The following is a 21,934-nucleotide window of genomic DNA, read 5'->3' on the forward strand; positions in this document are numbered from 1 at the left end:
CTTTCTAATTTCTAACATAAGGTTATCTCGTTTTCTGACTTCACGGAATGTCTAATTTCATTAATTGTGTAATGCTATTGATTAAATTTATTCATATCTATGTATGTATTTAGTTATTGTATATAATAATAATAAATCAAAAATTATTTCGTAATGATAAATTTATATCTGCAGACAAAAAATTTGATTTTCAACATTTTAACACTGCAGGCTTAACGCGGAAACAATGGCGGTGAGCTGTATGTTGGTAGTTGGAAAGGTGATTTCATGGATTTTGGAAAATTAATGTACAATCATTAAATATATATCGAACTTATAACACTTTACATAAATTGTAGTAAAAATGGATGGAATCCGATCCATAATTTAAAGTTTTTTTTTACTTCTAAACACTACCAAAATCGATTCTTATAAGCATTTACCTTCCAAGAAATGAGTGATGAAAATTGGTTTTTGTGCTTTTATCTCCCAGTTTCTTGTGTATTCAATAACGCACTTATACACACCGGTATCAGAAAAATCAAATTTATAAATCATCAAATCTCCCGTGGCTTTGTTTATCCGAATTTTATTATCGTCTGTTGATATTCCACCGTAGGGGCCAAACCAATAATACTGAAAAACATCAAAGGTATATCTTTTGATTCCAATGCCGTCAGGGACACACGGAATCACCTGTGGGGCGCCAAGTACAATATTTTCAGGCTTAAGTTTGATGTGTGCAGGCATTGCTATTATTAGAGCATAGAATGCCATAAAAATCAATGTTTTGAAAAAGAACTTCACCATCTCTGTATCTTAAAATCTGCTTGCAGTAGTAGCTTTAACTTTTTACAAAATGTCTCCTAATTATCTGTGTTGCTAAGATACTGTTTCATTGTTAATATTATAAATATTGTAAGCACGTAAGAACAAACAATATGATATAAAAGTTACGGAGTTCCGGATTAAACACTAAAAGCTGATAAAAGTTATGGAGTTACGTATTAAACGGTAAAAGCTGACAAAGTACAGAAACTAAAAGGTGTGAAATTTATGATGAGGCTACAGAAACCAAAATTCCATCTTTACACAGTTTTGATTTGAATTTAAAATATATAAATTCAAAAATGTGTGAAAAAAACGTCTAGTGGTTACGTTATTTTTATCACAAAATAAGATATTGTTGTTTCGCATCATGCTTAGAGGCAACAAAGAAACCTCACAACAATATATCATAAAAGTTACGGAGTTCCGGATTAAACACTAAGAGCTGATAAAAGTTACGGAGACAAATTACAGAAACTAAAAGGTGTGAAATTTATGATGAGGCAACAGAAACCACAGTTCCATTTTTAAAGAGCTTTGATTTGAATTTAAAATATACAAATTGATACGTGTGAAAAAACATCTAATGTTTACGTTATTTTATTACAAAATAAGACATTGTTGTTTCACAATAATACTTGCTAAATAATCACAATTATTGTTGTGAAAATAGTTCAAACAACTCGCCTGGCAGGTAAATTACATATACGGAATTTAAAAAGTTTCTATTCTTCCCTTAAGTTTCCCAAATTTGAGTTAAAATATTAAAAAATAAAAGCATCATAAACAAACTGTTTACATACTGGTTGGAACAGAATTATAAGAAAAAGAAATTTATTTATTTTCTCCCATGAAGATACCTAGGGGGCTGAATATAAAAATCGTATAGTTAATAACATCATAGGCCTAATATCAATGTCTTCTCTCAAGTACAATGAATTGTGATTACACTCTATCAGTTTAGAAAACGTCTTCACCGTAAGATTCGTTGCTGTGACAAGCTGCTTATATAAATATTGTTCTTATTGTGTTTGATCGTCGGCAATGGATAGGACAAGGTATAGTTGATATAATATTGTACATGTTTGTTTTGAAAATTCGTGAGTGCTTACGAAGCACGTGAGGTAGATATAGCCCAGAGTTCCGGTTTTGTAACTATGGCTGGAGGTGCAAGCAACCCTGTTAATGGAATTATTTGCAATTATTCAGTGAGAGACTGGTCAATCTGTGAGTCAGCCACTTTCTCTTGAAGTTATTCATCTCATGAACAATCTGAACCTGTTCATTCCGAGAAAGATATTTATACCATTTTCTCACCACAGGAATTTTCTAATGTTACCCTATACACCTCCTGCAGAGTCAGCTCGGTTTAATATTGCGTATTTAGGTATGATTCCTCAGGTATGTGATGTTTTATCCTTTTTTATGATTTCCTACAATCCTCATCCTTTTTTGTTGTATGATAGTTCTTAGTTCTTCTTTACCTTATTCAGTTTCCCACTTTCTTTGGTTATTAGGGTTCATACAAAGCATTTTACTTCATAATTGGTTGAGAGTTCCAGCATGTCTTGCTTCCTATTTGCTGTGAATAGTTTGTTTGACGAACCATCAAGTAGCCTATCCGTTTTAAGACTCATAGGTGTTGGAATCTATTTTCATTCTCTACTCTCACCTTGCATACATAATTTTTCTGTTGTTGAAACGTACTGGGTCAAAATGCAGCCTTCTGTCAGATTTATTTGCTGCCCACTTAGGAAATCATGTGTAGCTCTGTTTCTTAGTATATTTTCAAACGTATTCCAGACCCTTTGGAATTGCATGCTAGGAACACTCTATCCTTTCGTTTTTGGTAGCTCATTTGCCACAGTTGGAATCGAGACAAGCCCCTATTCCTGTTTCCCATCCTGGTGCTTCCCAGCTTTTACCTGTTCCTCATTCCAGGTGTTTTTTTCAGTGTAGATTATCATAATATCAACAGTACCAGTTGATAACTGGATGGGAGCTCAGTTGTGTGACTTTCTTCCCCTTGGCAGTGTTTCACCACAGATTGGTGGATTCTTTGAACATGTCCTATGCTTCCTTTACCTTCCTCTTTTTATCACAGATATCCATTTCTTTCCTTCCTCAGGATCCCATTAACAGCCAGCTTCTGTTGGAGGTAGTTCAAGACCTTCTGTCCAACAGAACATTGAATCTGGAAATCATCTCTTTCACAGTTTCTATTCCAGCTGTTTGTTGTTGTTATTAAAACTGAAGACTGGCTATCTGTCATAGTCTTTCAATCAGTTTCTAAGTCTCCTTTTTTTGTTTTATAATATAGAGTAAAAGCAAAAAAACATAAGTTTTTTTGCACATTGTAGTGAATATGTTTGACTTCCTCCTTCAATTATACTTTATCTTATTGTGGAGGCAGGGCTGAATTATTTATTAGGCACAGTGCCTGGGGCCTATGAAAACTATAGGTCCATGAAAAGTTTCCTTAAAAGTTAATTTTTGGTTTAACTTATATGGCTGGTAGGGCCAACAAACAATAGGTGCCTACGTCCTACAATCGCCTTGATACAGCATGGTGGAGGAACTTGGGATTGTTGTGGTTCTTTCCCTTCAACTGTCTTTTGTGTAGCTTATTCTGAAGATGTTATTTGTCTTAGGTTGGTTCTGGTCAATTTCTCTCTCATACACATTTTTTCAATCCAGGACATCAGGTTTTCTAAGTTGATATACCATTTTCTATTCTTATCATACTCTCTCTTCAGGAGTCAGGGGTTTGATATCCCTTCTGGTCTCATTAATTTCAGGTGAAGATGGTATGATCCTCATTCTACACCCACCCTCTCTATCTGTGTCAGTTTCCAGCAGCACAGATTTTGGATGTAGTTGTCAAGTACAGTCCATCATGTCCTAGCCACTTTGTGTCTGGGGACACTTCCATTTTTTCCCCAATACTAATTGGATTTACTTCTCAGTTTTTGTCTACCAGAATATACAACACATTTCCCAGATTGGTGAAGAGTATGGCTGATTTAGAAGTAGTGTAGTTTCCCACATCATATCTACATATCTAATTCTTTAGACATAAGGTGTGTCCTTTGTACTCTTTCAAAGGGTGCTTCTTTTCTTCCCTTGCACCAATTCAGTGTGTGATTCTATCTGATTATATAAGCTAATTTACCATATCAGAAGTTAGTTTTTCGATACATAAAATGTACTTCCTCTCCACTGAAAATGAGTGATTCAATTCTCCACTAAAACTCAAAACAGTAATTTGATAGAACTGAATAGAGGAAGTCACACGTATAATGAGTGTATAGCACTTTCCTTTGTGGAGGATTATCCACGATAATTTGCACGAGGGACATTAAAATGAGTCATTTCCAAAGGAAGGGAGGAAAAAAGGCTTGTGGCATGTTTTTCTTTCTTTTTTTCACATAAAGGGCAGCACTAAATGAGACTAGTTATATGAAATACATTTTCTGTATAGGAAACATAACTTTCACTGTTGCCCTGCTTAATATCTTATTTTGTTGAAAATCACCTATATTTTCATGAAAATTGGGATCATCTAGAAATTTTTCCTTCTCTCTAGTATGTTTTCTTGGCCTCCAAATTAACAAGGTGCCTTATATCCAATTTTATATTGTAAGCCTTGATATGGATATATCATCCAGTTGTAAAAGAGACCCAAGGCATCTCTCAGCCCTAACTTGTTAATTTAGAGGCCAAAAAAACATCCTGGACGGAGGGAAAAATTTCTAGAAGACCCGAAAAGATTAAAGTCAGTGAGTTTAGTACAAAGGTAGATAAAAAAAGATTGAAGTAGGTGATGCAACTTTGAACATTTTACAGTTTTAAGTCAGCTTTATCATACTAATAAGATATAGTGCATAATGTAAGCCAGTAGTGAAAATGAAAGGATGGTTTTCTGTGGACAAATATTTAGTCCCATCTCTTTAAGTAAAGTGTACTTTCTCTGAATTCACCTTGACAGTGAGGATGAATCACATATATTAACCTGGTTTAGCTTGTTTTATTCAGTTGTTATAGTAGTGAGGTACAATGTATGTATAATGTAAATACTGTGGTTCTTGGGACACAAACAGCACAATATAAAGATAGACGTTAATATAATAACAGTTTCATTATTTGACTATTTTCCATATATTGCAACAAAGGTATTTCTGTTTGATTAGACAATGACTGAAGGTGGAAATTTTGCATTTAGCAAACACATTATGCTATGATCTTTTTATGGATGATTTATGGACAAAATTGAAAGTGCTTTTGTTGTTATTTTTTAAAGCTTTTAACATCTGGGAAATAAGGTTAACACAGTATATGCAAATCAAGAAATTTTAAGAGTTTGGAAAATTTGTACCTTATGGACCATCACACTTTAATGTTATTACCTTAAAATTGAAACTGTTTATTTAAACCACATCTGAAACATAAAACCATTTTTATCAAAACCTAATTTCAAAGATACCCAAGAATAATTAACTTCTTAAAGTTTTAGGTCAATTATGAATTGTATTTTTTTAATTAGATTTAGTTCTCTGTGAAGAGATTTATTTTTGTTGTTGATTAATTAATGAAATTCTTATTGTAGTTTTGTTCTTATTTATTTTTCAGTTGTGTAAATAATCAGAATACTTAATAGTCTTACACAGTATTATTTGTTTAAGGGTTCATTTATCTTTTAAGAACAACTTTCAGGTTTCCTGCTGCCCTTGGAACTATTTCATTGTAAATCATGTTCAGTTTTGATGGCCATAATAATGCATTATTATGAAAATACTTCTTTCATTGTAGTAAGTTTCTACAAACGTTGATGAGGTCAATCTTATTCCACACATTTTGATACACTTTTCACACAATCTCCACTGCATTTGGATGTTGGCTTTCTAGACTATGTTTAAGCAGATCAAAGACAAAAACGAAACAGCATTTTATGCTTCAATAAAACTGAATTGTGTTGGCAATCCAAATATTTTATGTTAAGGCCTTTAAAACAAATACAGATAATAATTATTCACTAATGGATATAAACTAAACTGAGTTTTTTTTGTCTTCAATAGTGTTTGCTAATTCAGAACCTGTTAGAGGGTTTGAAGAAGGTGCACTCCAGATGTGCTTTGCTGATCTTAGGCAGGTTAGTAAACCTTTACAAAAGTCTACTATTTAAGTTCATATTAAAAGATATTACAAGTAATGTAAACATTGCTTTTGGACTAAATACATTTTATGTGGTTGCTGTACAATAGTCATTAATATTGTATATGTATGTAACATAGACATATATTATGTATATAGATATGTAATTAACAGTTACATTATGGAAGACATTAAACCTTGAAGAATGATATATGCTCATAGGAAGAAAAGTATGCAACTCTCATGAAATGCCTTTCAAAAATGAAACTAGTTAATGAAATTATTTCCTTAAAACTTGATAACAAACTTTCATTAAAGTAAGTAGTTTCAGCAAAAGTTTTATTTTGTAAATATTTTTTGGATTTTTCTGATAAAAAATTCATTATTTAATGTAGTTATTTACACTTGGACTCTGAGTAGTTCACATGCAAAGTAATTTTTACATAAAGTATAAAAATAATATGTTTTAACTTACTGTTTCTACATTTCATTTGCATAACCTCTAGAACCTCATAAATGAACATCAATTGTTGTTTTTTTAAGGTAAATGTTTGTTCTTTTTTTTCTCTTTTATGCACCGTATTACTAACTCTATTTGTCATCATCAACAGAGAGTGCAGGGAAATGTTTTTAAAATTAACAAAAATGTGTACATACCTTTTACATCTTTATAGAAATTTATTAGTATAGTCATCTTTTTCACATATTCATAATTTAATGTCTTTATCTTTTCATTTATAGTTTATTTTTAACTCTCCTTTAAAATTCATTGTCACTATTTATTCTGATATGTTAACTGATACCAATAGGCCTTTTATGAAGAAGTTATTTTGAGAAATTCCCCACATAGGTGTGTTGCCAAAACAGGATGGCTGTTATAGATACCATCTTGTTTATAAAGCTTTCACAATCTGTGTAACAAGTTAAGCTTATAAAAACAATTAAATCACTCAAATAGGATTTTTAAAACATAAATTATACATAGTCAACTAAAATATAAAAATTAGATTTAAGTACAATTCAACTGTCTCTAACTATAGCATTTTGAGGTAACAAACCACTGTAAGTGCTGTAGACAATAGTACTGCAGGCTGTTACTTCGACTTCAGTACAAAAACTGTACACCAATTTCATATTAACTGTTGGTGGAGTGGAGTGTAAACTGAGCTCTTTATAACATCTTTGTACACTTGTATTAACTAATTACTTGTACGTCATAAATTTGTTTCCAAAGTATAGAAGATTGGCATAGCACCCATAAAAGGCTGTAAAATCTATTTCTCTTTTGCAGTGGATTCAGTTCTGTCTCAAAAGGACATGTGAAAATACATTGGCATCTAGACAGTTGTATGCATTGTGAGCTTATGTGTTTACAGTCAGTTTCTGTTAAATTGGAGATTTTTTTATATAACTTGGATCATGTGACAAGCAAACTATGTGAGCAAAATATTTATTTTAAATGTTTCTGTTGTAACAAAGAATTAAAACTTGAATAACATAAACATTAAATTATATACTATAATGTTAATTTCATTCACATGCATGGATTGTAAAGATGTTTAGTTAAATTTTGCACATAATTCAGTAACTTGCATATAAATTAATTTTAAAATTATGCTGTTCTGATCAGATAAACAGATATGACTTTCAGTGTTATTTTGTTTATCAACACTACTCATCAGTGAGTTTCTGATGTGAGTACTTAAGACTATGTCATTTAAATGCTTCTGTGTGCATTTTAATCTGGAATTTTTTGCCCGTTAGCTTCAGTCAAGAACACTTTTTATATGTCTGGGAACCAAATATATACACGAGATTTACATTCATTGTCAGTGACATCCGTCAATGTATTTATGGCATTCGTACTCGTGATTATAAATGTCACATATATGTTTGTAATTGATACATTTTTTGTTGACTTCGCTCTCTTGAACTTCGAGTAATCCAGTTACATGTCTTATCACAGCTGTATGTGAGAGTGACTTATTTTGTCATGTAATTCTTGGAATTGTGATTTCTTCATGAAGTTATTTGCTTTTATTCTCTTTTTTTTATTATTTTTTCTGTTGACTAAATCACTGGACTTTTCTACAGGCTTTAAAAGAAGTTCAAAGTAATTGTTAATCAGATTGTTTATTTCTGTTATAATTATTTTGGTGAACTTTGTATTTGGTCATTCTAATTTGCTTCAGAAACATCTCTAGAATACTTTAGAATCCTCTTTTCTTAGTCTTGCCTGAAACATCAGTCTAGTCTAGTTATCTGAATGGTAAATGGTGAACAAGTTTTTGTATTTGTCTTGTCCATCCCATAGTTCTGATGCTCATGAACTGTCATGGTTAGTAACCTGTATGGTCACTTCAGCCTGATGGTTAATTGAGAACTTTTTATTAACGACTAGATACCAGTTATTCATTACTTTTTATCCTGTGTTTTGACAAATAATCTGCTTCCTTATTCTTGGAAATCTCAAAGAACTATTTATTTTGTAGTCGTGGCTGAAAATCAATCATTAGTCTTCTTGATACAGAGACTGGTTGATATATATATACATACAGTAGTTTAAATATTCAGTGACCATCATGGAGGTCTGTTTTCTCTTTTTTTAACTCAAGGGAGTTTCACGTTTGTATCATGTGAATTTTGTTGCATATTGCTTTTTCTTTGTATTAGAGGATGTGTGTCTCAGGTTAATAGGCTGGCTTTTATTGGTCACTAGCCATTGTTAGGGAAGGTTGTATAAAGTTTTACTTGTACAGGTCTCATGCTTTTCTAGGTACAAGGAAGCACTGTGCTGGTCTACAGTACATGGAATCCTCTCTTACTTCACAAAAGAAATATTGTTTTTATAAACACCTAAAGTTAAAAAAAGGATAAAAACAGTTACATTATTTAACTAGTGTTTCAAGCAACTGCCCTTCATTAGGTTTGATATTGTTTAAGGTTATTTAATTTTCTCAAGTTTCAACACAACTGTTCATTGTTATTTGTGAATCTTTTCCACTTTTAGAAAGAAATTAAGGATGTTTATTGGATAGCATTGCTAAATTCTATAACAGTATGACATCATTCTTAGTCCTAGAATTAATGACCTTTGTCCATCTCTTAAAAAATTTCAAAACAACTTTGTATTTTTTATTTTTTTTATCAATATCACCTATATTTTAATTCATTTTTCTATTTCCCATATATTAGTATTGTTTCCTATATATTAATATCACCTGTATTTTTATTCATTTTTCTATTTCCCATATATTAGTATTGTTTCCTATATATTAATATCACCTGTATTTTTATTCATTTTTCTATTTCCCGTATATTAGTATTGTTTCCTATATATTAATATCACCTGTATTTTTATTCATTTTTCTATTTCCCGTATATTAGTATTGTTTCCTATATATTAATATCACCTATATTTTTATTCATTTTTCTATTTCCCATATATTAGTATTGTTTCCTGTATATTTTTTTACATTATCATTTTCTGTAATTCCCGTTCCTTTTTATTTTTTATTTTTCTATTATGTGAAAACTGTTTTAACATCTTTTAACTGTTGTCACTGCCATCTTTCATGTGATGCACACATTTTTTATGTACATCTAAACATGACAGGAATGTCTTCTGTTATTATTGACATAAATGACATCAACATCTGTACTTGTAATGTGCCCTACTAATCATTGCTCTTTATTATCCTAAAAAAGGAATAGTCAATCTAGTTAAAATATTTTATGTCACCTTTATTGGGTTATATGTAGTACTGATAAAGATTTAAACACTCATTCAGTTTCACATGTACATAAACAGTCAAAAGATTGTTAGGCTAGTTTGGCCTGCTTGAAATGAATCGTGTATTTTGTTCAGTTTAAAGTCTTGCTCAGTATGTTAGTTATTGCTATTTCTTTTCCAAAAGTTTAGTAATGCATTTGAAAGCCACGCTGTGTAACATTGAATAGATTTAAAATAGTTATTGGTATCTGAATAGACCTATTCGCTTAAAAGTTCCACCAGTCTATAGAAATACAGAGATAAAAGTTATAGTTTTGTAAATCACCTTTTGAGTATATGCATAAAGATTGGCTCTGCTTACTGTTACTGGGAAGATTTTAAATTTTTCATGAAACATTAAGAACAAGTTATGAAGTACTTTATAAAAATGATAAAAGTAGCATGAGATAGACTTAAAAATTCAAATAACTTAACTTTATTTTAACTAAACATTTTAGTAAACTGAAATCATTGAAGATCTACATGTTGCATTCTTTGGAAATAAGAAGCTTTATGGCTGTCAGGTATTTACAGTGTTAAAGAGTATAATGTGTGTGGTAGAAGGAACACTCTAAATGTCCCTCTGGTGTTAATATATATAATAAACAGTTTGTGTCATGCTTCTTTTTTTAATAGTAATGGTATACAATTTATATCATTGTTTTGTAACAAAACTCCCAATTGATATTGTTAGGTCAACTATGGTATTTATGTTGTGAATGTTTAATATACATATTGGTTTGTTTTTTATTCTTGTTAACTTTGGTGATAGAACAAAACAATTTAATTCAGAAATTATTTAGATTTAGAATTGATATTTTGTCTTTATTGAGCTTAGAGTAAGTTATCGCACAGTACATTTTTAAGCTTAATTATAAAACAAATAATACCCTAGGCTCACTTATTGCACCACCATAAGTTAAATAGCATTTTATTTATATTTTTTTAAGTTGTTTATTAACATTGAGGTATAGATAAAGTAAGATAAAAGTTACCAAGGGTTTCAATGGAGTAGTGTTTCAACTAAGCCTTTGTTATAATAATGTTTTACACCCAATGCTTATATTTAGGCCATTAAATACACCTTCTGTTACTAATGTTAAGATCAGATGATAGCTAGTTGTGTCTTAGTGTGAATGTGTAGTATTTAAAGTGCGTAATTCCCTCCAGTTTTACACTGTTAAATTAGGGATAGCTAGCTGACTTCCCTCTAGTCTTACACTGTTAAATTAGGGATAGCTAGCTGACTTCTCTCTAGTCTTACACTGTTAAATTAGGGATAGCTAGCTGACTTCCGTCTAGTTTTACACTGTTAAATTAGGGATAGCTAGCTGACTTTCCTCTAGTCTTTCACTGTTAAATTAGGGATAGCTAGCTGACTTCCATCTAGTTTTACACTTCTAAATTAGGGATGGCTAGTGCAGATAGCCCTGGTGTAGCATTGCATGAAATTGAAAAACAAACAAACATAATTAAAGATGTATTAACTGTGGAAACTCTACCAAGTAAAATAGTTCCATATATTTTTTCATATCACATCTTCCAATTATTTTAGTTTAGTCACAGAGTCCATCAGTCTCCTTTCACTAAAACTGATTTCTTATTATTACTTTCTGATTTATAGTGTACAATTCCTTCTTATTGTAATTTTTGTTAGTTAATTTATGTATAGCAGTTTACTTTATTTTGGTGCACTGGAATTTATCTTGCAGAATTTTTGTAGTTATATTTTCTTATAACTTCTAGATCTTTTCATGACATGGGACTGGGCAACCTACTTTCATGACTATGGACAAGAAAATAGTAAGTATTGAAGGGTGAACCCACAAGTTGCTGTAGTTCTGCTTGAAAAGTAAGTGGAACATAAAAGTGATCAAAGTTAATTTTAAATGTCACTATAACTTGCTTTATTATAAATTGTTAAAGTCTTTCCAATAATTATTATGCATGTTTTGATTTTTAAAAAAGGAAAAAGGAAACGTATAGCCACCTGAAAAGTTGTATGTTTAGTTACCTAGTTATGTGTTGCCCTTAAGAAACCTGATACTATTGATGTCTTACTCCAAGACATGTCCTGCAAGATGTCAAGTTTCAAGTTAAGTCTTATTTAGTTTCTCAACTAGCCTTTGACAGATGTAAATTCAAATTTAGAAAGAATGAAGGTAAGATGATAAATAGTTGTAGACTGTGATTAAAGTAATGTTTTATTTTTTCTTTCCTTAATGTTAGTTTATTTTTAGAATTGGTTAAATTGTTTGATATATATATTTGTTTATGAGGATTATTTTGCATTGTTATCTTAAGATAAGTGTTTAGAACAAAACTAAACCTCCTAAGCTAGCTGAATTTTGTGTTTGGGATTATAGCAAAAAATGTGGTTGCATTGAGGGTACCATAACAGATGAATCATTACCTTTTAATCATCATAAGTATGGTGATATGTTAGACGTATATAATATTCATTACTCGTTTAATTTTTATTTGAACTATGTAGGTATTTTGTTTTGATCAGAAGTTGGAAACAGTTGTAGATTTTATTACCAAAAAGTTTCTCTCTGTAGATGTTTTTTATCATAGTTATATATTAAACATAACTTGAGAATTCTCTGTATTAATACCATAATTATTAATGAATCAATTTTAACTGTCGAGAGTTTAATAATAGTTGAATGTCTGTTGTGTAGTCAGTTAATCATACATGCATACAATTTGCACATATTCACAAGATGATAGGTTCCAATGCTTCACATTAAATAAACATTCTTAGAATTTCATCTTCACGTGTAATGTGAGAGTAATAAAACATTGAATACAAAGTAGATAAATATTATCAATATATTATTTTTCTAAGGTAGATAGAAATAAAATCTTAAATTTATGGTATAATGTTTATAACTAAAATTCTATTTTACATTTTGAAGTTAATAATCATGAATGTGTTAGTTAATTTAGCCATAATTAGTTTTATTTAGTAGAAAACCACTTAAATTCAGAATGTTTGTTTATATTTCATATATTTAACAGTGCTTACCACAAATTTGCACAATTAATTGATACTTTCTTGCATATAAATACGATAGTTTTCCTTAACCTTTTTTTTATGATAACTAGGTGCCTGGGATTTTATAATGCAAGAACACCTCATATCTGTTAAAGCATGTCTTGTTAGTTGGCATAACTAAGAATATAGGTACTTGTAGGAATATCATGAAGTATATAGTTTGTACAGGTTGATCTGTAAGTAATTTTGAAAATTTTATATTTAACGTTGTTCTGTGTGTAAGCTTCTTTATAATATAAGTTATATATGGTTTTAACTATCAGCTTTGAGTTGTACTTATGAGATAAAATTCATGTTTTTTGTTTATGTGTTGAAATATCCTTAAGTCATTCAATCAAAGTAATTTTTTAGAAATATGTAAAGCATATAAGTGTTTGAGTAATTTTGCACAGTAATTATATGTTTAGAAGTTACACTGTGCACAAAAGCTTCTCTACTACAATAGAAATACAACTGTTCATGAGTAGTTTGTTGATCCTGATTCTAAAAATTGTTGAATATTACTGATCACCTCTAGTTTTTGAGCTGTGTTAGGTTTATTCTAAATATTCTTATATATTGTGAAAATAACTGTCTCTGATAACTTTATTTATTTCTTGAAAATTGCATTTAAGAATGTTAAAAAACAATGTGTAATTATATACTGAAAATACACTTAAGCTATGTTTAAAACTTTCATCATGGTATTATTATTTATTTCTTTTTACAAAATACCTGACTGACTTTTTGCATCTTTTATGTATGTTGTTAGTTTCATGCTATAAGAATCAACAGTAATCTTCTGTCATCACATGATTCCACTGTCTTTCTTTATGTTACTGTTCTATTATAGACATAACTTAAGGGAAGTGCTCACCAAGATTATTGCTCACTGCACCTAGATCATTTGATAAGAAGCTTAATTAAAAGTGTGAGAAGTGTAACTGTAGTGACATCTTGGACCCAGTTTTCCTCTTGTTCTCAGAGATATCATTAATCGTCACAACATAGTTTTCATCTCTGTAAATTCCTAAGAAAATTTTAACAACCAGTTTGAGTGATTTCCTAGCAGTAAGTTCTTTCTGACTGAGTAGTGTTTTAAAATCACCATTCATCAGCACTTCCCAAATCTGTGACCCAACAAAGATACCACCTTTTAGATTTTACTTCACTGAATTTTTGAAATTTATAAGACAGATGGAGTGAGGGAAGAAACATATCTTGATGATTCAGTGAAAGTTGGAACTCAACTTTCTGTTTTCCTGGAACATAATTCTCTCACTGGCCATTCCTTTTTTTTTTTAAATGAATTTTATGATATTGGCTATCCCAGACAGACTACAGTGTTTAGTATACTCACTTTATAGACTTAGCAGTAGTGGATATTTGATTGCTTCAGGTATAAGCTGCATGTTCTACTATGTTTACAGCATTAATAACAGGAACCAATGGCTTAGTGTTCCCATTATGTAAAAGCACAGTTTTCACACTAACTTTAGATGAATTGGTAAAATGTTTTCTTTCTTGAGAGTATATTCAGTACTTGATTCTTCAATTAGTGCATCAACATTTGTACAGAAACACAAAGTATCTTGCATGCTGTAGTGAGAAGCAAGACTTTTATGATAAATTCCATTGCCGTAAATGAAAGTTCCCCATGCTGTTTCAGTATAAAACAAGTCACAAATCTGATCATTTAGCTCATCTTGTGTGATCAAATGAGGCAGTTTATGCTGAGATGCAACAGGGGTAAAATTACTAAATGAAGGAAGTAAAGATGATTCATTGTCTTTTTTGCAGTATAACTTCTATTTCCCACTTTGCTGCTGGATGTGACACAAGGAAATCATCCCCATGAGATACTGGTTTCTTCACAGATGCAATCTCTGGATATTTAGTGTATTGTTTAGTTTTGTCTGAATATCCAGAAATATTAATGCAAAAATAACAGTTAGTTAGATGATCTTTGGGCTCACACTGTATCATTGAAATTGTCAATGACACAATTGCTCTTCTTTTATTTAGCCACTGTGTGAAGCCAGATTTGGAAACTGTACAACACAAATGTAGCATAAACTGTTTAGGTGGTTTTTTGGACTTGAAGTGAAAGCAGTCAGTACATAAAATAATTTTCTAAAAAGTATAAAAGAATTATGTTTAGAGAACTAGTTTAAAATATTTTAAAAACAAAATTTTGATTTTATTTGATTATATCACAGGTATGATGTGAGGAAGATGGACTTTGTTTTGAGTGTGCACAAAGCCAGACAAAGTAATCAACTGAGTGAGTGAGTGAGTGAAAAGCAGTTGACAGAGAGGTGTATCACTCTGCCCATTTTAAGCTCAGTTGAAGGACTCCTCAAATGTTCCTGGGCAGAAAAGGTGAAAATGGGAATGAAGCAAAATTGGTGCAAGTCATTATAATTTTATCAAGAACAAGTAGCACATATAAACAATATATATGGAGTTTTACACCAATACAATACAGTTACTGTTTGAAGTTATCAAAAAATTTATTCCTTTTGTTCATTAAACTTTTTATTTAAACTTAATTTCACAGTATAAACCTATTGAACTGAGCTGATTGTATGGTATTACACATATTGTTGATAAAGTAGTGAGATACTACAGTAGCTTAAAATCTGGAGGTGATGGACAAGTTCTGATTACATATCTGAAACCAAAACTATTTAATTACCAAGAATCACTTGAGTTTTTTCTAGTAGCAAATGATGTGTAATGCAGTGTTACCTAAAACATTGTTCAGGGCAAATTTGTGTGTGCAGACTTATAAAAGAATTAATTGATTGATGAATTTGTGTTATAAAGATAAAAAGTTTTTTTTTGTTTTTTACTTTACAATGGTGTGTTTACACTTTATATTTTATAATGCATGCTTTTGAACCAATTGCAATGTTTATTTATTTATGAAAAGTGTATAACTTCCTTTCAAGTTGTTTTAAAAATAAAATTATTGCTAAAAAATACAAGTTACAAATAATGCAACATTTTTTAAAGGGTCTTATTTTTTTTAGGTAGGTTTTGTTCAGGCTTGTGAATGAAAAAGATTTGTACAATGTTAATAATATAATTTACTAATTTTTTAAAATATTATTAATTTGACCTGTCCATACTTTTAGTGTGAATTAATGTTCTTTACTCCCTTAAGGGTGAGAGAAGCAGACAAGAAGAAAAATATATTTTTAGCATTAAAAAAGAATCAACGAGACAAGAAGAAGTTGGTAGAAACTGTCCCAAAACAGCTCAGACAGTTAACATCAAACAGTGATTAGTATAATTGTACTTTATTCTTCCCTTTGTTACATATTTTGGTTTCCTATAATTACTGGCTTGATGGAAAATATCCATTGAGTTTTTTGTGTGTTTAATGAATTAGTAAAATGTGACTGTTCAATGTCAAGAACACTGATATCAATTATTCTGAGAAGTGAGTGAACCAGGCTTTCAGTTAACATTAATAAAATATAAAGATTCTTATCATTCTTTGCTGTAGTTTTGTTAAAAATGGACAGTTCTAGAGCAGAGCTTACCATATTCATGTCTGCCATAAAGGGAAATTAGGCCAAGAAGTGCACTTTCTACTTATTTCTAACAAAATATATTGACCAGTTTTTGATTGTTTGGCTATATAGTTTTAAAATTTTGTGAGAGACAAAAACGTTTATGACACTAAATTATTAAAATTATTTGACTCATGTGTTGCTTTATTTCTCAGTTTTAAATCACTTTTTGTTTAGCCCATTTATTGTGTTATAGAATAGGGAAAGAGTGTGATTCTAAGGGAAGTTTGATATTATAATTAAATTGTGATATTAACACAAATAATAAAAAAACGACATTAAACTCGGGTCAGTGTTATAGTTCTCTTCTAATTTTCCATTTGATTTAATAGCCAGCTCATAACTGTTTGGTCTCAAGGTAATATATAGATAGTAGAAAATGAACTTGAATCATCTAATAAACTGTTGTTGTGACAGTACTGAATTCCTTGTGTTTTTCTGAATATAACTTAACAACTAATTGTAAAGTTACATACAGATATTAGAATATAAACAAACCTTGTGGTCTAATAAATAGCAGCTATGATCGATCTAAACTGTCTTCTTTATGATTCAACACACTGATATAGTTGTGTTAAGAGAGTCATCTGTATAAACAATATCTGTAAAGATGTGTTTTCAAAACAAACACCAAGGGCCTTTATGAGATTTTAGAATGGTACTTAATACAGTTTCTCAAGTGTTGTCCCAGTTATTACTGGAAGAAACATCATCATGTGGATACAAAGTAAAATTGCCAACCTGGTATGTGGTGAAGTAAAATGGTAAGCAGACAATACAGGAGAGAACAGTTAGTATTATATACAATAATTTAGGTATAGTTGACTGGTATGCTGTAACATAATAATACATTGTGTTATAATAATTCAAAAATGGCTAAATGATTGTTACTATACACAACTGCTGCAACCTAATGGCAGACACTAGAAAAACACAGTACTCTGACAAGGAAAAAAATGGTAATGTGATTGTTTCCCTGCTAATATGGTATACTGTAATATAGTGGGAGATGCTAAAAACAAACAAACAGTACTACAACCATGAAAAAGTGGCTAAATGATTGTCACTGTGCTGTACCTTGATGTTGCTATAAGGTGACTGTTTTGTGGTGCTAAATAATTTGACAAAGTTGTTTACCAAACTAATGGAGAAGAGCATATGATATTACTATTATAGAATAATTCAGTTTGTTTGTAACATATACAAAACAAATACGTCTGTAGTAATATTACAAAGTAGTATAATTTGTTTGTCATTGTATAAACAGACTTTTCATCCTCTACTTACATCAGACACTTAGAGCTGGCAGCTGGTTTTTACTCAATATTAAACATATTTACGTGCTGCGTATCTGAAAGCCAGAGTTCAGTTTATTTTGAAATAAATCTCACACATCTCATGCTTGTAAGAAATGTTTGGTAGGATAGTCTACAAATGGGAAAAGAACTTTTAAAGAATCTTAAAAATGGGAATAATGTTTGACATGTTTCTCTAAGAATTGGACACTGAAAGAAGTTAGTTGTGCTTAACTTTTATGAAACATTTAAAATTGTGCCTTTTACTTGTCATATAAGTATGCTACTGGTTGAATTGTAATTGACTAATTAGATAAAATAATTATTAGTTATGTTGTACTGTACATTTTAGGCTCATAATGAATGACACATCATCAGGTTATTATGGGGTATAATTGTCAACAGTTTTGTACTTTACATTAAATAAACCCCACTATCTGGTAGATGGTGTAGTTAAATACTTTTCCTTTGCAAAGAGGTTTTAGTGGAATAGTCCAGTGCAGTTAATAATAAGATAATATAATTTACTTTGTTTGTGTGAATAATACATACTTCATGAAAAATATGTTAAGATCCATTTTTTTTCATAATTACAGTCATTAAGTGTTGCTTTTTTTTATATATATATTTCATGCTTTTCATTTATAAATTTGACTGCTCATGGGAGAGATGTAATTAAACATTAAGGGTTCTTTTTTTTTTTCTCTCTAACACTATACTGTTTCTGCTTCTGTTTGTTACATGAAATACCAATTTTGAAGGTCCCAAACTTGTAGATGTTTACAGCACTAGAACTACTAGTAAACATTTGTTAATGAAGAAGAATTTTTGTAACATTACTCCTGTTACTGATTGTAAACAGAAGGCTCGGTACTCGTGATTTACATATTATTTTATGTCAGTGCAAATAAAGTACTACATCATGTTTTTGTTTTTTTAATTCTTGGAATACCTATTGTGAATCATATTAGATACTCAAGAGATTCAGACAAATAAATAAGGTACAATATAAAATTGTGAATCATATTAGATACTCAAGAGATTCAGACAAATGAAAAGGTACAATATAAAATTGTGAATCATATTAGATACTCAAGAGATTCAGACAAATAAAAAGGTACAATATAAAATTGTGAATCATATTAGATACTCAAGAGATTCAGACAAATAAAAGGTACAATATAAAATTGTGAATCATATTAGATACTCAAGAGATTCAGACAAATAAAAGGTACAATATAAAATTGTGAATCATATTAGATACTCAAGAGATTCAGACAAATAAAAAGGTACAATATAAAATTGTGAATCATATTAGATACTCAAGAGATTCAGACAAATAAAAAGGTACAATTTAAAATTGTGAATCATATTAGATACACAAGAGATTCAGACAAATAAAAAGGTACAATATAAAATTCTAACAAAAGATGTTTAGATAGTGAGTAAAAAACTTTCATGTTTTGTTTTTGTTGTGAAAAAAGTCAGAGTGGTCTTTTAACTAATATGAAACAATTTGTTAATGATAGTGCAAGTTCCCTTGCACAGGCCTTTAATAGTTACAAAGATTAGTGATAAGGGTTAAAATTTTCTGTGACCATCAGTTGTCTTAAGGGTTCAAAATATTTGTAAGCTAATAACCATCATGAAGGGTGGAAATTTCTGTGAGGTATCACCCCTGTGTTTCTTAAATGTTTTTACAAAAACTCGTAGTTGTTTACAATCCATTTCGTCAGGTTGAACTTCAGTGGTCGCATCATGATTCAAACTGCTTACTCCTGAATGTTCAACATTTAGTTGTTTCTTGTCCCAGCCTTTTGTATTACTTTGTTTTGACCATATGCATTTTTTTTTTTTCAGAATAATATGTTACTATGGACATGAATAATTAGTGTAAATATGTGTATATTGCTTTGATGTTTTCAACTATGAAGTGCTTCTTTATGTTTAGCTTTACATTTCTGGAAACAGCTAAAACCATTTAACTGAATTTGGATTTTAACACTTGTTAAAAGGTTATAAAATTTTATAATATTGTCATGCTTTTGCTTTTGTGTAAATAATAAAAATTTATCTAGAAACTAACTTTAAAACATAATATTTACAAATAGATTTCAAATAAAACAAGTCAGAACTATTTTTTTTTTGTGTGTGTGTGTGTGTGGAAAATATTTTATTAATCATTATAAACTTATAACTGCTGCAAAGAAACTGTATAACATACTTATTTTTCTGGTTGTGTTAGATGTTGATATTTTTCAGTTTGAAGAAATCAAGTATTGTGGAATGTTTTTTTGTTTAGTAACTAAGAAAGATATTTATCTGCATAGTACATTGTACATTTTTTTTGTTTGTGGGGTACATTTTTTTTTCCACAAAATAGTTTATTGTAACTATCTGTCCATACCTTTGTTGCTGAGTTTTTGGGAGATAGTTTTCAAGTGCCTTTTGTGTGCAAACCAAACAATTTCCATAAAATCAGTTTATAAATGTTTGGTAAATTGATCCAATTTAATAATACCATTTTTTTGCTTGAGTTGTATATAGAGCTATATTTATATGTTTATGTACACAGTATATTTATTATCTGTTTTGGTTTCTGAAAATATTGGATGGATGAATGGATAGAATACATTAAAAGTTAATTGTATACTTATTGTTGTTTTGTTAGCTGGTGTTTATTTTTAATGTTTTAAAGAGTAATTTGTATGTATTAACTAGTACTATATTATATGAAACTATATTGTTTTATCCAATAACAAACAAGCATACTTCAATGACATGTTGGTTGTTGTTTATTTTAAGTTAAGAAATAAAAATACAGTTGTTAACAGAATTACTAGTACACAGTTTCCAAAAAATGTTTTGTAGATTGTTTTTATTATAGGCTGTGTTTGACTTACAGATATTGCTGTATAGTCACAGTTCTTTGTAGTAACATTTACTCTGCAACTGTAGATACGTACACTTCTCCCTCAAGTACTTTTGTCAGACATCATTTCATTTGTATGTCATAAAAACGTGATGAATATAATCTACAGCCTTTGTTACTGTTTGTTTTTAACAACTAAAATAAGAAGACAATTTTTATGATACACTATCAAGATGTTCCTCTCATTTAATACTTCTGCTTATAATGACGTAAAATTATTTTTTATGGAAGTAAACATTACAACTTTATTCAACATACATTATTATTGTGGCATTATATTTCTGATTTTATTTCATAACATTCAGTTTGAGATGTTTTAAGGATAGTCTGGTACAGCTGTAGCAATGTATCCATGTCTGATAACTTTTTTAGTGTTCGTCTTTCTTTTGTTCATGAATTCATATGTCCTAATTTGTTATTAAATACAGTTATTGTGAAGGAAAAGAAAATTTACTGAATTTTAACATGATACAGGATATTTGAATATTTTGGGTTATTTGCTTGAATCATTTCATAATATTCATTATGAAGAATGAAGATTTAACAATCTGGAATAAACAGAAGTTTATTTATACATTGCTATTTATCTTTAGTTAAGAAAATTTTACATTTTTATGTTAGAGATTCCATCTTTTGATTTCCCATCCTGTGTTATAATCCTTGTACAAATTTTACAATCCTAGTCATTCCCTTCCTTGGTGATCAAGTCTGTATGTATATCTTCCCCCTTAAATAGCTGATTGGCAAATAGCAGTATTTTACAACAGCTGTTATTATCTTTGAAGAAAGTTCACTGAATAAAGTAAATTAACATTTTTCCATGAATATTTTTAGTATGATACAGCCATGTTCTCAAAGCTCTCTTTGCCTTCAATTGAAGGTTTACTGTTAGTAATAGGGATAACACAAGATGAGTGTGTAAAAATATTTTATATATCAATTTTTTTACTTCCAATAAAAAACTTGCTTACAAGAAAACGTGGACATTTCACACTATTAACTCATCACCTCTTTTGTATGCCTTTTTTCAAGGAGCTACCACTAATAAAAATGGCCATTCTGAATTTTTATGGTTTATTAACTAAATGTGTAATAATCACACAATCTCACATTTTCACGCTCTTCACCTTCATCCCCAACATACTGTGTGGGCATACAATTAATAAGGAGGACACTAAACGGATCCTAGGCCATAAAGTATAGTACGACGCATACCCACACAGCTGTTGGGTTCGACCCCACTGAAAACGTTAATTAAAAGAACTTCTTAATATATGATTTGCTACTAAAGAACACAGTGGTGTTAACTAAATTTACAGGCCAATTCCTGTTTCACAAACCTTTTTAATTGTCTAA

At 30.1% G+C, this 21,934-nt stretch overlaps 2 protein-coding genes across 19 annotated transcripts in view; one reads left to right on the plus strand and one right to left on the minus strand.

Annotated features, from left to right (window-relative positions):
• The window catches only part of LOC143257717 (uncharacterized), a 34,884-nt gene that overhangs the window by 3,373 nt on the left and 9,577 nt on the right, over positions 1-21,934 (minus strand). The gene's annotated exons all lie outside the window — the stretch shown is intronic.
• On the plus strand, positions 1,504-20,428 carry LOC143256107 (uncharacterized). Of its 18 annotated transcripts, none has more exons than XR_013031040.1 (6): positions 1,504-2,208; positions 5,883-5,956; positions 7,250-7,395; positions 11,477-11,582; positions 14,990-15,152; positions 15,940-20,428. XR_013031040.1 is itself a non-coding variant. In XM_076512858.1 (6 exons), the coding sequence occupies exons 1-5, from the start codon at positions 2,071-2,073 to the stop codon at positions 15,119-15,121; spliced, it is 459 nt and encodes a 152-aa protein (XP_076368973.1). In that variant the 5' UTR covers positions 1,505-2,070; the 3' UTR covers positions 15,122-15,152; positions 15,940-20,428. The 18 variants fall into 18 exon arrangements, 4 of the variants coding, with proteins under 4 accessions (XP_076368974.1, XP_076368976.1, XP_076368973.1 ...); XR_013031041.1 differs by having other exon boundaries at positions 15,078-15,152; XM_076512858.1 differs by having other exon boundaries at positions 1,505-2,208; positions 11,477-11,533; positions 15,078-15,152.

Source organism: Tachypleus tridentatus, chromosome 7, assembly GCF_004210375.1.
Source record: "Tachypleus tridentatus isolate NWPU-2018 chromosome 7, ASM421037v1, whole genome shotgun sequence".
NCBI classification, from domain to species: Eukaryota; Metazoa; Arthropoda; class Merostomata; order Xiphosura; family Limulidae; genus Tachypleus; species Tachypleus tridentatus.

What these genes read in the sequence shown, in the direction of transcription:
- LOC143256107 (XM_076512858.1), top strand. Translation starts at nt 2,071, where the DNA reads ATGAACAATCTGAACCTGTTCATTCCGAGAAAGATATTTATACCATTT. An exon ending in GCTTTGCTGATCTTAGGCAG is followed by an intron (nt 5,957 to 7,249) that starts GTTAGTAAACCT and finishes TCTCTTTTGCAG; the next exon opens with TGGATTCAGTTCTGTCTCAA. An exon ending in TCATGTGACAAGCAAACTAT is followed by an intron (nt 7,396 to 11,476) that starts GTGAGCAAAATA and finishes TATAACTTCTAG; the next exon opens with ATCTTTTCATGACATGGGAC.